The 20,284-nt window shown below is 43.9% G+C and overlaps 1 protein-coding gene across 1 annotated transcript; it reads left to right on the top strand.

Moving 5' to 3' along the window:
- The first annotated feature begins 69 nt into the window (after nt 1-69).
- FBXO21 (F-box protein 21) lies at nt 70-19,917 on the top strand. The gene is made up of 12 exons (XM_055707414.1): nt 70-318; nt 3,170-3,305; nt 5,013-5,107; nt 7,152-7,273; nt 9,081-9,227; nt 10,091-10,224; nt 10,461-10,597; nt 11,414-11,590; nt 12,376-12,508; nt 15,096-15,286; nt 16,266-16,423; nt 19,264-19,917. Exons 1-12 carry the CDS (start codon nt 77-79, stop codon nt 19,440-19,442), a joined length of 1,851 nt encoding a protein of 616 aa, XP_055563389.1. The 5' UTR covers nt 70-76; the 3' UTR covers nt 19,443-19,917.
- Nucleotides 19,918-20,284: the final 367 nt, after the last annotated feature.

Raw genomic sequence — 20,284 nt, 5'->3', positions numbered from 1 at the left:
CGCCTTCGCTCCCGCCGGAAGCGGGAGACGCTCCCTAGCCCCTCCCGCGGGGGGGGCGCCCAGGTAAACATCCAAGATGGCGGCGGCGGCGGAGAGCCCGGGCCCGGCGGCGGCGGGGCCGGGGGGGCCGCGGGGCACGGCGGAGGCCGACGCCGACGGGATGGGCCTGACAGACCTGCCGGGCGAGCTGCTGGAGCTGATCCTCTGCTGCGACGTGCTGGGAGCCGCCGACATCGGGCGGGTGTCGTGCACCTGCCGCCGGCTGCGTGAGGCGTGCCAGCCCCGCGGCAAGGTGTGGCGGGAGCGCTTCCGCCTCAGGTGGGCACGGCACGGCCCGGCACTGCCCGCCGCGGGGCTGCGCTGTCCTGGATGCGGCTGGGCGAGGGAGGGCGGGGGGTGCCCGCGCGTCTCTTCAGCGCCCGGCGGGCCCCGGAGCCGGGCGGGCCCCGTCAGCGCAGGCCGGGCCCTGTCAGCCAGGCCGGGCCCCGCCCGCAGGGTTCGGCGGGCACCGGGACGGTGCCTTCGGTCCCCCTGGGCCTGGGAGGGCATGGGTGCTCCTGGTGGAATTGCACACACACATACACACGCCGCTGCTCGATCCCTGTCGCTCTTCCCGGCTCCACAAGGTGCATGCTGAACTCCTCATGGGCTGAACGAGCCCTCTGCTGTCTAACGGGTGAGATGCGGGTGGCCTTCCCGAGCAGGGGTGGCGGGACTGTTGTAAGGCTGCTTCTCCAAAATCACATTGGGTCGGAGCAGGCTGAGCTTGCCACTTGCTCAGAGGAGATCCATCTCTGCAGCCCCTTGCTTGGAGATCGGTCTTTGCAGTCCTTTCCACAGCTGGGCTCTTGGATTACCTGCAGTCAGCACTGGGATCCAGCCTGGGGTCTGGCAGTGGTAGGGCCACATGCACACCACAGTTATAGATTGGCCTCCCTGGCCCCTCTAGCCACTCCCAGAACGATTGCCGAGACTTGTCCTGATGCAGGACTAATGCTCTACAGCAAGGAGGGATGTTTACTTGTGCTTTTGGGAGAGCTGGTTTCACAGAAGGCAAAATCCTTTGGATTGACTTTTGCTCCTTTCGAGTGTAGTTTCCCCCAAAGGCAGTCACAGGCTACCTGATGAGGGCATAGCTGTGTTGCAATCAGTGCGACTATTAACACTTTAAGTGGGAATAAAGGATAAGCATTGTATCATTTATGCTACACTGGTTTCAGCAGTGTAGAAGCACCACTCCTTCACTGGCGCCGCCAACCTATCTAGAATAGAGCATGCTTGTCAGCTACCTAGATTTGTCTGCATTTTGGTACAGAGAAAGTAGCAATATTGCCTTCTCTTAATTGCCAGTTGGCTTCTGAAATTTAGTGTAGCTCAAATGAGAGGATTATTTTCTCTTCATGGGTGAAAAAGGCTACTGAACAATTACAGCTTCCCCAATTCACTGAGCTGTGGCTTTGGGTGGCCGGCCAGATACCTTCACCAGTTCAGTGGCTCTAATTTCTGAAGCAAACCTGAAAGTATAAAAATGGTTGAGATCCAACAGCTGAAATTGAATGTGGTGGGTGATTAGCACATGCTGCTGTCCTCCTCTGTCTTTGATAATAGAACTTTTGGCAGGTGTTTGCACATTGACCTTGTTGTCTTGGCTGGATTCCATTGTGAGTAATTGCACTTTATCTTCCTAAAACTTTCAATATAATTTCAACCCAAGAAATTATTCTTTCTCATCCTAAAATAAATTATTGTTATTACAATGTGGCTGCATTTCAGCCATAGATGAATGGCTAGGGATCCATCAGGAGAGAGGTTATTATGTAATGGGAAGTAAATTGGTTAGCCTTTGACTTTATTTTGTAGCTGCAATTGCAGTGTAGTTTTATTATTAACTGGTAGTAAAATATCTTCCATGTGTGAACAGACGTAACTGCGCTTTGGTTAGTTGGTAATAGTTCTTATACAGAAGCAGTGATTTAAAAGTTTGGCTTTCTTTCTATAAAAGTAAAAATACATACATACATATATATATATATACTTACACACACATTTATATAAAAGTGTGTATGTGTGTATATATAAAAACCTGAAAAGAATCTAAGGCAATCCATGTACTTGAAGTGTTTTGTAAAACCCAGTAATAACTGAAATAAATTAATAATTAACAGAAATAATTAATTAATAATTAACAGAAATAAATATCCCTCTAAATTACAAGATTTCTTTTTCTCAGCTTTCTTTCCCATGCTGCCCAAAATATTTCCATCTGCACTGCTTCTTCTTCGTGTTTCAAACACAAATGATCTTGGTGTCATGGGTATTGCTGCACTGGCAAGTATTTTCTTGCACAGGGCTGTGTTGTGGCAGCACATGCCCACTTTTATTAGAAAAGATGCTACTGCTAATAGCCCCAAAAACATTACCTGAAGGTAGGTTTTCAGCTGAACCTTCAAATGCTTCTTGGTAAGATGTGCAGTGTGTTTAACTTCTGGATGTTTAGACTCAGTAAAGCGGTTACAGCTTTTTTTTTTTGTACAAGAATGAGGAGGGGGTGTTAAAATAGTTGTTTGTTGAATTAAAAATGAACTGCAGAAGCATTTAGCTGTCACAATTTGACTTCAGAATTCTTTTCCTCCGGTAGATGTTGCCACTGGCAAGGGCGATAGAGGGAGCTCTGTTTTGTGCATCATTTTAATTAGACCCACAAGGTAGTAGGAAGACCACAGGACAGTGAATTCTTATTATATTAGATGACAAGTTAGCTTACATGCAATACATTCTCAGAATGGCAAACTTCATTATGAAACTCTGCCTCTCCTCTGCTAATGTTTATCTTGCAAAGCTCTAAAGGAAATGGCAAAAGTGATTGGGGTATTTAGATATTGAAATACCTGGAATATGAACCTTTTGAAGGTTTCCTGTTGGCAGGCTTCAGGACAGCTTACTTTTAAATAACCACTAATATACAGATGAAATCAGTTGGATTTATGCTTTGATGCTTGAATCAGTCATTGGATTAATTTATACAATTACATTTGAAGTTGTACTGTGTCTTGGCAGTGCCTCAGCTCCTTAAGTCACGTGGTTACAATACACAGCATTTTACAGCTCTGGAGGTTCTCAGTGATGCTGAAATACTAATGAACCTGTTCACTTATGTCTTGTTGTGTAGGTGGCCATCGCTGCTGAAATACTATAGCAACACAGATGGTGTTAGCTGGCTTGAAGAGTACAAAGCACGGCACAACGCGGGTCTAGAAGCCCAGAGAATTGTAGCTTCCTTCTCAAAAAGGTTCTTTTCAGAACATGTAAGTCATCTTCTATATGTATGTGCAAGAGCCTAGCTACTTTTTTAGTACTTTTTACAAGTTTTTCTGTCTTATCTCTTCACATCTTTTCAACTATGCAGTCAGAAGCTTCATATTTCCTCGCTTTGTCTGAGAACACTAGGTCACCAGCCAAAAGGGGAGAGACAGTTCGAAGTCCAAAGGTCTGTAGAAGCCAGAGCGTGCTCTGCATGTCACATGCAGCTGCTGCAGCTTTAAAAGCTCTTTGCTCATTGCTGCATGTTCAGACCTGGCTCTGGGAACTTCTGAAGGACCAGTGGTTTTCTGACACACGTGGATTTATCTTCCTGCAGACCTTGTACAAGGGTATATTCTGTGGGTTGTCAGAAGTCATTTAAAAACAGGATCAAGGTGCAATAAGTTCACTGAATTGGAAAGTATATTAAGTTCTCTACCCAGCTGTGGCACCAAGATTCTTCTGTGTTCAATGTGAAAAAGATGAAAATGTAGTCAGTCTCTCGGAGAGATTTACTGGCATGTGGAATGACAGTTACTTCATTGCCTGTTTGCTTAGTTGATGGCTGTGGGTTTTGGCTAGCTGTACAATTTGGGTCAGCCTGATATTCTGTGAAATAGGCCTAAATGCTGCCTGTGACTTTGGCTGAATTAAAAAGTTCACACAAGAGTGACTAAATAGCCACGCCTCTGTGGCTCCTTTGCGCAAATATATTGTGGTCCAGTAAAGAATTCCCCTAAGACGTAGGAGACCCATGTTGAAATCCTGTTATCTAATTTCAAACAGGGGCTGGCATATACGTTTTCACCCCTGGAAAAAAAGGCTGTGGGGCCAGTAGGGTATTTGGAGATCTCTCTCAGATGTTCTTTTTGAACTGCTCTGCTGCCATTTCAGCAGATAGACATCTGACCATGGAGAAATGTGTGTCAGGGCATTAACCGGGGGCAGAGGCTCCTGGGTTCCTACTGTTCTAATCACATATGCAAAGAATACTAAGAGAATATTCAGCAGTACCCAAAGGCCTAATAATGAGGATCATCTCCTGTGGGGCTAGAAACTGCAGCTTGATTGCTTGCCTAGAACTGAGGGGGAGAGACTTTCAACCCAGTTCTGTGAGATCCTGCTAAGATACAGTATGATGGGAATTGCTTTTTCCTTACTCTATTAGCCCATTTCCTATGCTGAAAAGCTTGAAAACAAGTAGATTTCTTGCAGTCCAACCAAAGTTTAAAAACGAATTCTGAATTCTGGAAGAAAATAGCGGTTCTGAATGTAGATACCTAAGTGACTGCTTCAACAAAAGAAGGCTCCTGCTCCTTCATTCCTTCCCGCGGGAGCAATCTTCTACACAAGGGAGCATATATAGAGGTTCAGTTAACCACAGGTAAAAGTTGATTCCATCTTAAAATTACTTTCAGCTTGGGCCCAGCCTGCATAAGATCAGGTATCTTGGGCTCGTCCATACACCCACTGCAGGAGCTCCAAATGATGTAGTTACCTTAAATTGCTCTAGGGTGCTACTGGGTCTTTTTAGTGGATCATTGTATTAAATCCTTGGAGTAGAGGCTATGAGTACTTGGTGAGCTGGACATTTTAAAGAGCTTACATAAATTTAAAAAAATAGAACAAAATTGGTTTGGAGACTTTTTATGAAATTATTCTCCAGGAAAGAAGCTGTTGTGCTCTGCATAATTCATTGTCTGGTTTGACAGGTCCCCTGTGACGGATTCAGTGACATTGAGACGCTTGGGTGCCCAAGTCATTTTTTTGAGGATGAGCTAATGTGTATCCTTAACATGGAAGGAAGGTAAGAAAGAAGGGTTAGAAATAGCACGGGCTCTTCCCCTTTCACTGGTTAAAGGGGAATAGTACTGTGGTGAATGCCTGAGCTTGTCCTTTTGTCACTCTTACAAAAAAACATCCTCAGGTTTACCAAGGCTGGAAAGTACTGCTGTCTGTTTGATTTCAGAACAGATTTAGTATTTCCAGAAGAAACCATGTAACCTATCCTACAAGGAGGTCCTCTGGCTTTGTGTTGCTGTTTGTTGCTTCTTTCCTTGCCAGTTCATGACATCTCTCAGGACATGTTCCATGTACCCTCTTCTCTGCAGTAGTTTTGGCTTAAGAAGTTCCCATCCTCATGTTCTTTTTTGCTGAACTGATTTGCAGGATGAGGCCACAGCACTGGAGGGAAGCGGGTATACTCAAGGAGTATTGCCGCCATGAATCCCTGTATCATGAAGCTTTTTTTTTCCTCATTGCTTTTCTTAGCTGTAGTAGGTTGATACAATTTTAGTCCCCAGATAAGCAACTGAGTTTAATTCAGTCTCTGCCAGATTTTCAATTCTGTAAATTATTCAGGCAGTGAAATGCCAAGCAGGTAACTAAAACTTCTGGTTTCCATCTGCCTAGGTATTCTCATCACTGTGTTTAACAAAGAGCAAGATGAATAAGTCACTGCTTTACTTAGGGTTTTTCTGCTAGTGGCTTATAAACCATGATGATTTTGCTGTGATACAAAGCAGTGATAGATTGCTTGTAATGGAGTCTAATAGCCTTGATTAAAGGGACTGTTAGTAGAGCTTGAAAAAACATAACTGGAATGGCAATCATCTCATTTTTGCTTTTTCACATTTTATTACCTTCTCTATTTGAACTGGGACTAAATGTCTCTCATTTGACAACTGGTTAAAAAGCTTTTGAGCCTTTGCACTGGCCAAATGCCTCCCCATAAAGCAGAATTGATGCTAATTACACCCTGATTAAGCTGTAGTCATGGCCATTCAGGAGCATTAGGCGAAATCATTTCCCTGGAAGATATCCCAATAAAGCAGTTGTCCCTATTGAGCATCCCAATTTATTGGAAGAGGATAAAGTGTTATGAGATTTGATTGTTCTCCTGTCCAGTAGGATGGAGAGGGCTGATTTGACCTGCAGTCTGGAGGAGAGGAAATGTAAGCAAGTAAAGAGGCTTTTCTCTGAAGAAGGAAACTGGACTAGTGTTAAACATATGGCAAGGGCCAAGCCTGGGAATCAGTAGAATTCTCCCTTTGGGTTTTTTGGGGGCCAGGGCTTTGTGCCATTCAGAACGATTTGGTGTAAAAGTGCTCAGTGAGGCACTGGGTAATGCTTGCTTAGATGCATGTGACTTGAATGCCTCTGAGTTAGTCTGTCGTATTTCAAGTGACCTCTTCAGACCTTACCTGGATAGTAACAAGCTTTCTGTTGCTTCTTCTTGGGCACTCTGCCTTCTCTTGTTAATTTAGAAAGTGAGGGTGCTTTATTTTAAAAGCTGTAAGGTTTTGAATTGTGTGATCTACAGACCAACTGTCGATCTGTTCCTGTCTTTTCGGGGCAACAGAGGTGTTTTTCCTCTGGGGATTTTTTTTTTTCCCTTCTGAATACTAATGGGCCTATATTCGTGTCCTTCATCAATTTCTTTTTAATGGTGAAAGGATACTTCAAGATTGATTCTGGAGGGACCTAGTCAGAGGGTAATGTTTTATGAATTAAATATAGGATTTAATTAGATGTTATTGAACTACTTTAATTGGGATCTGTATTGTTTCCCATGATACTGTGTCTTCTCAAAATTATGTATTGGTGATAGGATGAAAATTGGAGATGGTAGAAGCAATACTTTGCAAGTGTCTTATATTGTCTTTTTTTGATGATGACTTTCTTCTTAACATTTCCCTTTTTGGTTGACTCTTCACTTATAGTGGTGTTGTGAGACCTATTAAGAAAAGCAATAGTCTAACTGTAAACCTGTAGTCGCTGGAAAAAAATCAAGTGTTCACCCTTAAAATGCTTGTTTAGGGCAATACTGCTTTTTGTATTTAAATCTGCAGGAAAGGTCTCACCTGGAAGTACTATGCAAAGAAAATTCTATACTTTCTACGGCAACAGAATATATTAAAAAACCTGAAGGAGTATCTTCAACGCCCGACTGATCGGCAGTCATTTTTGGAGGGTAAGTCTTTGGCAGAGATCCCATGTAGAGCACCTAATGACAGCTTTCTGTCGTTGTTTTACTTGGAAGGAGCCTTCCTTGCTTATATTCCAACTAGCCCTTGGACAACAACTCAGAATTAAGTCTGGGTTTTTGATGTACCTGAAATCCTTAAAGTCTTGCAGTAGTTACATAGTGTTGCATCAGAATGTCAGGATTACATTAGCTTCTGTCAGTGCTGTATGCTTGAATAATTGCCCATGGACAGATGAGCTGAAAAGCAATCCAGAAAATGTTAAAAGCACTTGCATTTGAATCTTAAACAACGTATTGAGGAACTCAGCAGTAGCTCAGTGTCCTAATTAGCTGACATTGCAGAAGCAGCCCATGGACTGAATACAGCCTAACAGACCAGCTGATCTGATTTCAAGTGAGCTCCCTACTATGTCCTTTCCCAGGAGCTTCTCAGGTAAGGGCAAGGAGCAAACTGCAGGCGGGGGCGGGGCGGGGGGATTGTTGTTCAGCTTGCAGCCTGTGCGCTGTGGCATTCTTTCAAGAGCCATCTTGACTGCTGGACTGTTGAAGCTGTGCAGTGTAGAGCTGGGGAACGGGGATGGAAATCCACTCACATGGTGGGAAAGCACATGCACCTGATATGAAGAAAGAGGAGGTTTTTCTGCAATTCATGTCCTCAGTCTTGTGGATTACTGTCTTCTTCAAGCTTCCTATGGAGAAGATGGTCTATTGAACGGATTGAAGGCTGCTAGTGTCTGTAGAAGAGTCCCTTACTCTTGGTATATACCTCAATGTCATACAAAAGTCTCTAACACCAAAGCTGGTTCTTGTTAGTGGCAATAGACTTTGAATAAGGGACTGTGTTAGGGCAAGAAGGGAAAGCCAAAAGTGGCTTTTTCTGGAAACAGCCGAGACAGTTAATTGTGTGACTTAATCACGTGGGTCACAAATATATGCATTTGTCTGCCATAGAGGTGCTATTAGAGCACCAACAGGTAGTTTTTGTGAAGTTTCACCTGGTCAGCATGGAGCACACTTTGGGTGAGGGGGGAAGAAGGCATGGCTTGGGGCCCTGCTGTGATCCTTGAATACAGGCTGTGGACATGCTGATGAAGCAGTGTAGGAAATGTGAAGAGGTATGATCCATGCAAAATTCTTGCAAGTGAATACAGTTGATTCCAAAGGTTGAACAATATGGAAGCTTTGGAAAGAGCAGTGGTGACAGGATGGCAAGGAGAAAAATCTGAGAAAGGGCTATTATTTCTTCTGCAGAAGTTTGACAGATGGGTAGAAGGAGAATGAAAACTTGTTTTGTTATAGTGAGTTTCTGACGTGAAGGTGGAGAGCAGGCATGGAAGAGAAAGATGAATGTAGCAGAAAGAGGGAACAATGAGCAAGAATGATAGCTAGGAAGGATATGGCAGGAAGAAATCAGAACTGAAGCAGAAGTGAAGCTGAGATTGTTTCATGCTCTGAATAAAAAACTGTAAGTTGGGAGGATGCCAGGTGATGCAGTGTGACTGGAGAGCTGGCTAGTTGAGCTGGGTCTAGCAGCATACCTGCTCAGTGTATGAATCTATTGCTTTTCATTTTAAGATGGTGGAGAGAGGAATACTGAATTTAATTGGTATTTATCATGCCATCTTATCGTTTGCGTTCTATGTGATAAATCCAATATATGACCACAAATTTCAAAAAGAAAGCTCTTGGGTTCTGCTGCAATTGCTTGCTGCATGCCTGCAATTTAAGAGTAGGTAAAACTAAGCAAAGAAAAAACTGAAGTCCTGTTTCTTATATAGTTTGTTTTTTTCAGGTGCTGTTTTAATTGATCAATACTGTAACCCACTGTCAGACATCTGCTTAAAAAGTGTCCAGGCACAGGTGGATGATATCACAGATAAAGTGCGCAAAGTCCTGCGGACGAAAAATCCAAGGCATCCCAGCTTGACTTCCAAGGCAGGTACTGTACAGAAGCATATGCTTTACTGCAGAGCATTTCTGCAATTCTAGATACAGGCAGACAAGGTGAAACAGCTGTTGAATTATTGCAGCTTAAAGAGCTGCTGTTCTTTATTCCCTGGCAAGCATATTCTGACATTTGCTTAAACCATCATTCAGGGAACAATGGTTTGTTCAGCCACAGGGACTCAGTAGCCCAGGGCTGTCAGTCCATCTGATGCTGTCTAAGGAAAAAGAATTGGGAGGGGAATTCTTCTCCTTCTTGTTTTTCTTCCCATTCATCCTTGGAGTCTTAAGTAGTCCTGATACCTAGTATCAGTAGCAGAGCTGTGGGACAGGGGATCAACCTCTTTTCCTCTGCAAGTCTCAGAAAGTCAGCAGCAATAGAAAAGGTATGTGCTTTAACATCTCCAAAGTTCAGGCAGCATCGTGCTCCTTGGTTTTTTATAAGCGCTATCTAACGTTTGCTGTCTTTGAAAGAGAGAGTGAACAGTCTGTCTCTATCTGTGCATTTGGTGTGGCCAAGCTGGGACCCTCCAGCTGTGAAAGCACACTTCCCATGCCTGGGCAGTGTGACAGGTCCAGCTGCAGTGCTGTGGTTAGGATCCAGTCCTCCAGCCGCAGGAGGAAGTGAGGCATCGCTATTGCACAGCTGAGGTGCAGGGCAGTCCACTGAGACAGGCCAGATTGTGAGCAGAGTGCTAAGGTATGCTGCGGTCAACTCCAGCCAGTGTCTTAACTATCTGAATTGAGATGAATCTCTTGTGTTTGTAGTCCATATGGAGAATTTGGGTATAAGGTTCATTGCATAAAGGTTAAGTATATTTGTTTTCTTAGTCTGTATTTCATTGTATGTGTTTTTAGGAGAAGTCCTGATTCCAGAAGTGGAGCTTCAGCGGCAGGTACTTGATGCTATGAATTGTGTCCTCTATGAGCAGTTAAAATACAAAGGAAATGAGCTGGATTACTATAACTCCCTGAATTCGTACATTCACCAGGTACGTGTATGTTAGGCAAAAAATGGGAGGCTGCAAGGCTTGAGACATTCTGTTAGTGGTGTTTTATTTGTCCAAATGTAGTCAGACAAATAATTCTCTGAAGAACAACTTGCTGTCTTGTCATCTTTTGGTGCATATTCTCTCAAGTTGGTGTATTTAAATTTGTGGAATCAAACCATGAGGTTTTGTATTTTTCTTAATATCCCCTATGTTTTTATCACATTTTTATCCCCCAGGTTTTGATCCGCCGGACAGGAATTCCCATCAGTTTGTCTGTGCTTTATTTAACAATTGCCAGGCAGCTGGGAGTCAAACTTGAGCCAGTTAACTTTCCTAGCCATTTTCTACTGCGATGGTGTCAAGGAAAAGAAGGGTAAGTGGCCTGCTGAATTTTGAAGTTGTGTCTGCAGTAATAACAGAAAACATTTACAGCTCCAGACCTATACCAGGATGTTTAATTATTTTCCATCTGTCATTATAACCTACACAGAGGAAAAGATCACACCTAAAAAAGTTTTCCCAGAGCTCAGCTCTGCTGATGAGGAATGGGAACAGGTTTCCTGAGTGTGAAATAATAGTCACCATGAGGTAATGTTTCTCTTACTTAAGAAAATTACAAAAAAAATGACAAGAAATAAAAAGGGTGCTCATTTCACTTAACCTTTCATACAGAGCAGTTGCTAGAGGCCGCTGCTGCTGTTCTGGGCACTCATTTAATTCCGAGTCAGTGCAGAATACGTCTTTGAACCAGATCATGATCAATTTACAGAAATCTGTATTTTGTGAGTGATATCAGCAGTCCAATTCAGAGCATTGATTTTTGTCTATATATACCCCTTTTGGCACTAGGCTTCAGGCACCATGTGTGTGGGCTCACTTTCCAGTGCAGTGTCATAATATTATCTAGCAACAGATACAGCAAACCTGAAAATATGTGAAGGAAGAAACTGGCATTGTGGAGTGAAATGTAGCTTTAGTTTCTCTGTCTTTTCCTGTATAAGTTTATCTGAAGAAGCAGCTAGGAGGAGAGAGAAGGTACCAGGTGATCTTTTCTTAGGAGGGAGCTGAGGTGTGAATGACAGTAGTCTTGCAAACAAGCTTGAAAGGGTTGAGGGAAGAACAGAAATAGGTAATCCTGCTTTACCGTGAGACCCATCATCACAATTTCGTTTCCTTGTTGTTTTATTAGAAGCACAGATATTTTTGACTACACCTACATTGATGCCTTTGGGAAGGGGAAGCAGCTCACTGTGAAGGAGTGTGAGTACCTTATTGGCCACCATGTGACAGAGGAGTTCTATGGAGTGGTGACTTCAAAAGAGGTCTTGCAGCGTATGGTGGGAAATCTCTTAAACCTTGGCAAGCGGTGAGTTGAGGATCGTCTGGCCAGTAAAGCCTATGGAAAAAAGGGCCCAAAATATACTGTCTGCATATCCGATATGGCTTCTTCACAGTATTCGAGTGAGTGCTTTAAAAAGGTGTCAGTCACTCCAGGGGATCTTGAAAATTCTGTATGTCACATTGCATTGTCTATTTCCTTGTAGTCACTTGCAGCAGTATTGTGTGGAAACAAGAATATTTACTAAAACTAGTTTCCCTCAAGAAAATAGACAGATGATTTTTTTTCTTTGTGAAAAGCTGATAGGGACTGTCCACCATTCCCTTAAGAGCAGACTTCGTTACGATCTGGTAAGCACAACCCGCATGCTCAGATGAGCAGTTTCAAGGGTATTGTTGGTTTGTGGAACATCTGGTTTTATTTTCAAATGCCCCTGGTAATCACTTTTGCAAGTAGCCATAGACAGAAATGCTAAAGTGAAAGAATTGCTTTAGGTGTAAGTAAGCTAGGGGAGCAAAAGCAAGTTTCACAAGGAAATGGCTTAGAAAGTGAATTCTCTTATGTAGGATGATTTGGCTGTGTAGAATACCAGTGAAGTGGGAGGGTAGAGTCCAATCATCAGTTGTGTAGCATTTTTCCTTCTGAGGAGGCTGTTGGATGTGATGAGTGACAGTTGGTGCCAGAGTCACTCTTATTGAATGAGCATGCCTGTTCCTGTAGCATCATTTTTGGTGCCTATCCCTGTACATCGGAGTACTGGGGATAAGGGTTGAAGAGCTAGCCTTACAATTGAGTTTCTTTTTTGCTGGCAGAGAAAGCACTGATCAGTCTTACCAACTCTTGAGAGACTCGTTGGATCTATACCTGGCCATGTATCCGGACAATGTGCAGCATCTAATGCTCCAGGCTAGGTTATACTTCCACCTGGGAATCTGGCCAGAAAAGGTACCTCGCCACTCGGTCATATGTTTTCTGATAGGCTAAACGCTGTTAACAGTAGTCTATTGATTTTTGGACTACGTCAGCTTGTGTTACAGTCTGCCACAAGTTGTTTTGGTAATAAATGCAATTGAATGAGTTACCACATTTCGGAGAATCAATTTCTACTATATGAAGCAGGGAAGAGGATGATCCTTGTTTGCTTGCCCTGGGGGGAGTCTTGTGAGCAGCCCTGAGTCTGAGTCATAATTTATGATTTACTGCCCAAGTCTGACAGCTTGTCTTGCAACTAATACGGTGGACTTCTAGCTGTAAGTGCATTCTCGTTGGTTTATGCCTGGATTGTGGTAGTGGTGGTAAACCTCTTGCTGGATTCGTGTAAAAGGAACAATTACCTTATCAGAAAACCTGTGGGAAGTTATCTTTTATAAATATAACCAAAGCTGTTCTCTGAAACCTTAGCCACACAGTCAGTGGCTCTTAGGAAAAAGCAGTTTAATATTCCTGTCCTTGGGATTCTTTTTTAATGTCACCGTTAGCATGCCAACTTGAGTCAGGCTATCTTCTGAATGTGGGTGCCAAGAAGGTGCCAAGACTTACAAGTTGTCTAAGTTGTCTGCATCATCCCTGTCTGTCACTGAAAATCAGGGGAAGGCGCAGGGAAGAAGCAGGATTTAATCCAAAAAAGTATTATTTCTTTAGTGTGTCACTAAAGCAAAGAGGTGTTCCCTAGTCAGAGTTTCTTGTGCTACTTTAATGAAGCTCACACACTTGGGCAATGCCTGTGCACGTTTCCAAATGTGAGGTTTGGGTGAGGGGGCAGAAGTATTGGCTGGACTACTGCGCAGAAGGTGAAGCTGTTTCCACCAATTTAACTGAAACGAAGGACTGCTGGAGAAGCTGACTTTCTTTTGAAGAACAAACTGTGCTAAGCTTGCTGTTCCTTCTTAATGGCAGCAAGTTTTAGAGTCACCACAGGAAAAACAGCACAAACTAAGAAACTGTGTATGAGGGGGACTCGTTGAGCTGAAAAGGCAACTGTACGTAAATAGGGGACAGCTAAGTGAAACACTGAAAGATGTTCCCCTTTCTGGCACTCAGCAATGTGTTTGTAAAGCACCAGGGCTTTACATACTGCTGCCCCTCAGAACAAGCAATACAACCCCATGGCTGAGTTTTACATGTAGTTTTTCTGCACCACAATGCCAGAAGCAATGAAAATACGTAAATTTTTACTTTTTAGTATTGCATCCTCATATACATCCAGTCGTTCCAGACTAGCGGGTGGAATCGTAGCTAGCCAGGGAGAATGTATGCCTGACAGAAGGTACCAGATTTAATAGAGGTCTGCCAGATTTATGGAAAGTGGCACAAAATCTTAAAAGGTGAGCAGAGCTACACAGAACATTGTCCTAAATATTTGCAAATAATAGTAAATGAAATTGCCAGGAATCTGGTAGCTGTGGTGACTGTGCTAGGCTTTCCCCTTTCAGTAGGATTTTTCACGTCCTTCTTAAGATGCCAGCCAGAGAATTAAGTTGGCCAAGAAACCTGAACTATGCTTTTTCCTCTCATACCTAATTACTCACCTGTTCTTTTTCTCAATTTATTTTCTTCACCTCTTGGCTGATGTTCATGCCTAATAGCCTGAGATTTCTGTTCTGCTGCTACTCTGAACTTAGAGTGACCAAAACTTCCAGCGTGTGATCAATCCTTTTGGCAGGTGCTAAAGTGTGTTGAATTTTGGAACTGTGGCAGCACTTGAGGTTATTTGATGTTGGGACAAATGTATCCGTCTTTTCCCAACCTATTCAGACAACAATTTTGTAAGAGCAAGAAGGTGGGAGGGGAAAAAAAAAAAAAGTAGAACTTGCATTGCCTGCCTCTGACAAACTTGTTGGCAGATGCTCTGATAGTGTGCCAGAGGGTATTGGTAGTCTGGTATTCTGGAACTACAGGGTTTGCTGCTTTGAGAGCACTTTTAAAGTTAGTGTCCTTTAGTCATCCTTAGGCAAGCAGCTTCCCTTTCTCTTGTTCACTATTGCATGGTATAGCATCATAGAGGTTATTTGCATTTTCTTCTGTGCTGCCCTATTTTTCCTCTGCCAGGCTCCCACAGACATGCTGAGGAATTCTTACTAAAATGTTTGTTCTCAAATACAGCAGAAGTCATCGGGAATCTCTTCACAGCAGTAGTTTGGGACACTAGCAACAGTATTAACATTTCAGAAACCATTCAGAAAATGGTCTCATCAGTTCCCTGTGGTCACAAAATGCAATACAATTAGCTTGTGTGGCTTAGTTCTAAGGAGTTACTGTGCTCAACAGTGCCCTTCCTTGGAAGTAGGGAGATCTACAAATAGAGGAGAGGACTATTTGCAGTTTCTGCAGGCTAAGCAAGTATGAGGAACTCCTTAGGAGTATGCATCTAGAGCAAAGGTTCTCAGTCCTGTGTGGAAAACTCGTGTGGCAGACCTCTAGGCCTGGGCCCTTAGACCCAGCCCACTGGAGAAATATATCTGTATGTCTTTGTAAGAGTTGGGCTGCTGTAGAGACTTGCTCTGAATCTGTCTTTTTGGTTTGGTTGCTGAAGGTTCTGGACATCTTGCAGCATATTCAGGCTTTGGACCCATCCCAGCATGGGGCTGTGGGGTACTTGGTTCAACATACCCTAGAGCATATTGAGCGCCGGAAGGAGGAGGTGGGACCTGAGGTGAAGCACCGTTCAGATGAGAAGCACAAAGAGGTCTGCTTTTCAATCGGGCTGATTATGAAACACAAGAGGTGAGCTCTTCAAAACATTGCCCACATTAGAAGGCTGTACTCTAACGAGTGCACAAGTGTTTGTTCTGACAGTAATGAGACGTGGGTTTATCTGCCAAGGAGGTACTTGGAATGGAAAATGCCAGGCACCTTGCAGAAAAAAGGGAGCAGCTCTGTCTGTATTTGAGAGAGCAGGTGTATTCACTGCTGTTTGCTCGCAGAGAGGTTTGTGAGGTGACTTTTCTGAGTCATCATGTATCACACAGGTAAAATTTCCACAGCCCAGAGCTCTCAAGGAAACATCAGTGATCAGTTAGTGAGGGACCATGGAAGAGAATCAACTTCAAAAGAGATTGTAAGATTCTTAAGACAGCTTGTGGATCTTTCCCTGTGCTGTTATTACCCCCTCTTCCGGCATTGCGTAGAGGCTTTGTGTTCCTGTCTGTACTATGCCGGAATGACGATGCTAGCACTATGTTGCTTCGGCCACTCCTTTGGCTCAGCAAGACATCTGGAGCATATTTTAAGGGCATCAGCAGTGACAGTTATAATACCTCACGATTAATGGCATAAATATTCTGAAAATAATGATGGCTTTGTTTCTGGGAGTCGGTATTGGGATTACCCATGTCTGTGTGATGGGCACAGAAGTAATTGCACAACACAGTAGGATGGTGGGTTCCCTCCCTGTTTCTTGTTTCCTGTTCTCTCTGTTGCTGATTCCCAGTTGCTTTCCCATTCTCTTTTCTTGTTTGTGTTTGGTTTTCCTCTGTCCTCAGCTGTTTGTTTCTGTATATTTATCCTGTCACACCTAGTCATTTCCCCCCACCTCAAAATAAACACACCCTTTCTGAATTTATTTCCTCCCCCCGGCCCCTTGTTCCTCTCCACCTTGTGCCAGCTCGGAGGAGGATCCTATCCTGTTTGTGCTATATTTATTTGTCTGGAGGAAAAAGAGCTGGCTCTAGAAGTTTCAGTCTTTGGTGTGCAATTTTTTTAGATATGGCTATAACTGCGTGATTTATGGCTGGGATCCCGCCTGCATGATGGGGCATGAATGGATCCGGAATATGAACGTCCACAGCCTTCCACATGGCCCCCACCAGCCTTTCTACAATGTGCTAGTGGAAGATGGCTCTTGCAGATATGCTGCTCAAGGTGAGCAGGAGTCTCCTGTGTTTACTACCTTTAGACACGCATTAGGCGATGGGGATGCTTAAGTGTTTAACTCTTTGAAGTATGAAACATAAACTGTTAGTTAAGGTTGAGGTAGGAAGGAAAATGATCTTGAATCGCAGTCTGCTTTGCTCTCCATGAAATCAGTACTGCTAGGAATGAATGTGAAGGACCACGCTGATGTGATCTCCTCTTGCCCAAGAAGCATGTTTTGGACATGATTGGTTTTATGGTGTAAACCATTATTGTTGCTTTTGAAAGAAGTAATTCAGCTTTTGCTGAAGTCTGAAGTTCTGTCAGCAGCTCTTGCCCTTTGAAATTATGGCTGTGCTTTGGGCAGGACGTCGAAATAGGATCTAGTGAGGGAGCACACAGGCTTTGCTTGTCAGGGCATGGTTCTGAGCAGCTGTCATCAAGCGAAGATCCCAAAGAACACAGGTAGCATGACTTTTAGTGCCACCTCTAATAAGAATGGGACAAAAAATTAATGTCTCTTTACAAGTGCAAAGAGGTTTAGAAATCTCTATTGACCGTTCTGTATGCAACATACCATAAGAAAGGGAATTCTTGTCTGATGGTCAGAATACGAGGGTAGAATACAGGAAGAAGTGTCAACTGAGGTGAAAAAAAAAAAAAAAGAAAAATACATCTGTAACTGTACATTGTAAACGGACTCTTTCTTTGCCTCATGTTTGTTCTTCTCCGTGTGATAACAGAGGCATCCCATCCAGCTGGCAAAGCAGCTGCACAGCCTGAGTGTATTTTGCTAAAAGATGTGGAAGCTGCTGGAGGGGAAATGCTGGGAAAAATGCAGTTCAGCTCTTTATTGGGGGGGTGCTCCCTAGCACATTCTGTCCCATACATGTGAGCAAGAGATGGCTTTACAGGAGGGGACACTCCTGCCTTTGTAGGTTTAAAGAGCAGGTGTTTCTCACTGTCCTGAGGGTTACTTTATATTCAGCAGTCCAAAAAGATGAAGTGGGGACTGGGAATATTGCAGCCCGGCCTTATGGCTTGTATTAGGCAGTACTTGACCTCTCAGAGAGTCTTAAAAACCAAAAATTCTTATGTGCCGTGGGTTGATAATAAAACACACATCTCAGTGAAAACTAATCAGATAATTGTCCACAGTGCTTCTGGGGTTGAGTGATCTTTGTATATTTTGTCTAGTTGTTTATAAACAAGTGTAACGCTGGCTGGTTCCAGAGTACAGCGTATTTTAGCTAAGCTGTAGGTTGACACTGTCGTCTCTGTGGGATCCGAGTTTTTTGATACTGCTAGGGAAAATTTGAAGGGTTTGTTCTTGCTTGCTGGTATCTTGCTGCCTGGCTGTTGAGTATTTTCTCTAAAATACATCCTCAGATCATTTAGGAAGGGACTAGTTCACAACTTACTGACCTGACTTTGGGAAGGGGATGATAGTTTTTTACCAAAAGAATCTTAAGCACATGTGCATGCGGAGTTTTATCTAACCAGCTCAGAAATAACACCAATACAAGCTTATTATAGGTAATTGTACCTCAGTTTGAGCCCTTCCTGCAAATTTGCAGGTTGAGCTGCAGCTAATTCCAAAACACCTGTCTCATACAGTGAGTTTAGTGTCTACCTGTCCACTCTTGCCTGTCTTTTGTTTGCTTTGTGGCAGCACAGGCCAGGTATCTGTGGCTCAGAACTGCTAGTCAGCACGTTTCTCAGGCTCCCCACCTAGTGCCGAACTTGATTGTCTCAGTCTCTTCCCCCCGCCAGCTTCTGTTTTGTCACTGTGTTTTCGCCTTTGTACACAGCTCACTGCTCAGCCATGCTTTTGCAGAGGATATCGGAGTGTAAATTGTTTTCCGCAGTGGTGCAGTGTGTACTTTGCAAACCCATAGGACTGCAGCAGCCCACTGAGATACAGAAAGCTCTTGTGCTTTTGGCTGCACATGCTGGCATAGAGTAGCTTCAAAGAGCCTGTATGGATTAATATGACTTCTGTGTGCTCTGTAGTGAACTGAATAGTTTCAGAGACAGATGAATTCTCTGCATCCCATCTTATTCCTGCCCTGCCTTGCAGATAAGTCAGACTTTGGGACTTGGGCAGCTTTTGTTTTTACCTGTGTATCTGGTAGCGTGCGAGAAAAAATGACATCATTTGGGGACTGCTGCAGGGCACCTGCGCATGTGATTTACTGCTGGGCTGCCTCCCAGTCACCTGCTTTATACAAACACTGCAGGAGCAAAGGGGCCCTCAGCTTGGGTCACCTTTGCATTTTAATGCCAGTGCTTCTGTGTTGTTTAACTCTTGTGCTTAATCAGGTTATCTTTTAGTACAAAGGAGGAAAGAGGAAATGGGGTGCTCTGGGAAAGGATCGGTGTGCTCTTCTTAAGGACTTTCTCTTAACTTTGGAGAGTTTGGATTTAGAAAAGTTGATCGTGCTGTGTGAGACGTGCTTGAAATGCAGGCTGGTGACTTAGAGTGAGAAAGCACTCTGCTCCTCTTCCAGGACAGCCTTGTGCAGTCAGCCTCACCTAGGAGCATTTGAGAAGGATCTCTCTAAGAAACTTATCTTCCATGGGCCTCGAGGCATCAGAGCTCAGTGCAGCAGCTTCTCCCTGCATTTGCAACCAAGACCTGTGACCAACAGTGGGAGCGGGTCAGCGTCCTGCTACTCTAACCTAATGTCGGGCAGTGTGGTCTCAGGCATAAAATGGTTTTCATGTCACTAGTAAACAGGGTCAGCGTCACTTAGGAGATAAGGCTCTGCGAGCAATCGTGCTGAAAGATTTAATCTTGTAGCAGGCTGTTTCGCGTGGTGATAACTGCTTCTTTCCTTCCCTGACAGAGAACCTGGAATACAACTCTGAGCCTCGGGAGATCCCTCACCCTGACATTGGCCGCTATTTTTCAGAGTTTACCGGCATTCACTACCTAGCAAATACCGAGCTAGAAATTCGGTACCCAGAGGATTTAGAGCTGACACGTGCCACAGTTCAGAAGATCTACAGCTCAGGCAAGGAGTGAGTGCAGAAGGCATCGTGAGGACAGAAGCAGCTGGAGTGTAGCTTTACCCTCTTTGCAAAACTTGCATGGAAGGCAAGTTCGGTGACGATCCTTTGGCTTAATGCATTGAAAACTGCATTGAACTTTGTAACTGGTGCTATAGCATCTTTCCGTTGCCTGCCTGCCCGTTCTGGCCCAAAGGCACAGGGAGACATTGGTAGTTGAGGCCAAGCTTAAGGATCTTGCAGGGACAGTCACGCAAGGAAGCGCATTGTCCTTTGGAAGGATTTGCGTATACTACTCATTCTGTGGTTGTCTTGCCTAGAAGGTCGACGCAGTGAGACCCCTGGTGTGGAATATGGAAGAACCCCCTCTTCCAGAGAAGGAGGTTGCTTGTCCTTGCAGTGTTGTGGGTTTTTTGTTTCGGTTGTGTTTTCGGGTTTTTTTAAATGTATATCTCATGCAAGTGATAGTTTTTAAAGTCTCTTACGTTTCACTGTTGTCTTCTCCAGTCTGAATTTTTGGTCAGATTTTGCTTCACCTCTGTAGTCTGATTGTTCATAGAGCTACTGTTCTGATTCTGAATATCCTGGCGGGCCTGGAAAAGAGCCCCAGCAACAAAACCAGCACCAGCTAGGCTTCTGGGGGTGGCAAGCGCAGCAGTAACACTGAGGTCCAGTTGGCCACCTTACTGATGATACAAACTCTCCTAATGCAGAAGATGAGCTCTGAGCCCTTTTCTGTGCCTGCTAAACACACCAGGTCTATGTTCTTACCTTGTTTTTTGGTCTGTTCATTGTGTATGTCCAAGGCAGGATCTGCGGCACAGCTGCGAGTGCTCCCAGGATGACTTTGAACCTCGT

Source organism: Falco cherrug, chromosome 1 (genome assembly GCF_023634085.1).
Source record: "Falco cherrug isolate bFalChe1 chromosome 1, bFalChe1.pri, whole genome shotgun sequence".
NCBI classification, from domain to species: Eukaryota; Metazoa; Chordata; class Aves; order Falconiformes; family Falconidae; genus Falco; species Falco cherrug.
The sequence above is the reverse complement of the archived record's forward strand: the minus strand, read 5'-3'. Positions and strand labels throughout refer to the sequence as shown.

Coding starts and splice junctions, on each gene's coding strand:
- FBXO21 (XM_055707414.1), top strand. CDS start 77: ATGGCGGCGGCGGCGGAGAGCCCGGGCCCGGCGGCGGCGGGGCCGGGG. Junction 7,274..9,080: donor TCGGCAGTCATTTTTGGAGG/GTAAGTCTTTGG, acceptor TGTTTTTTTCAG/GTGCTGTTTTAATTGATCAA. Junction 12,509..15,095: donor TGGGAATCTGGCCAGAAAAG/GTACCTCGCCAC, acceptor TGGTTGCTGAAG/GTTCTGGACATCTTGCAGCA.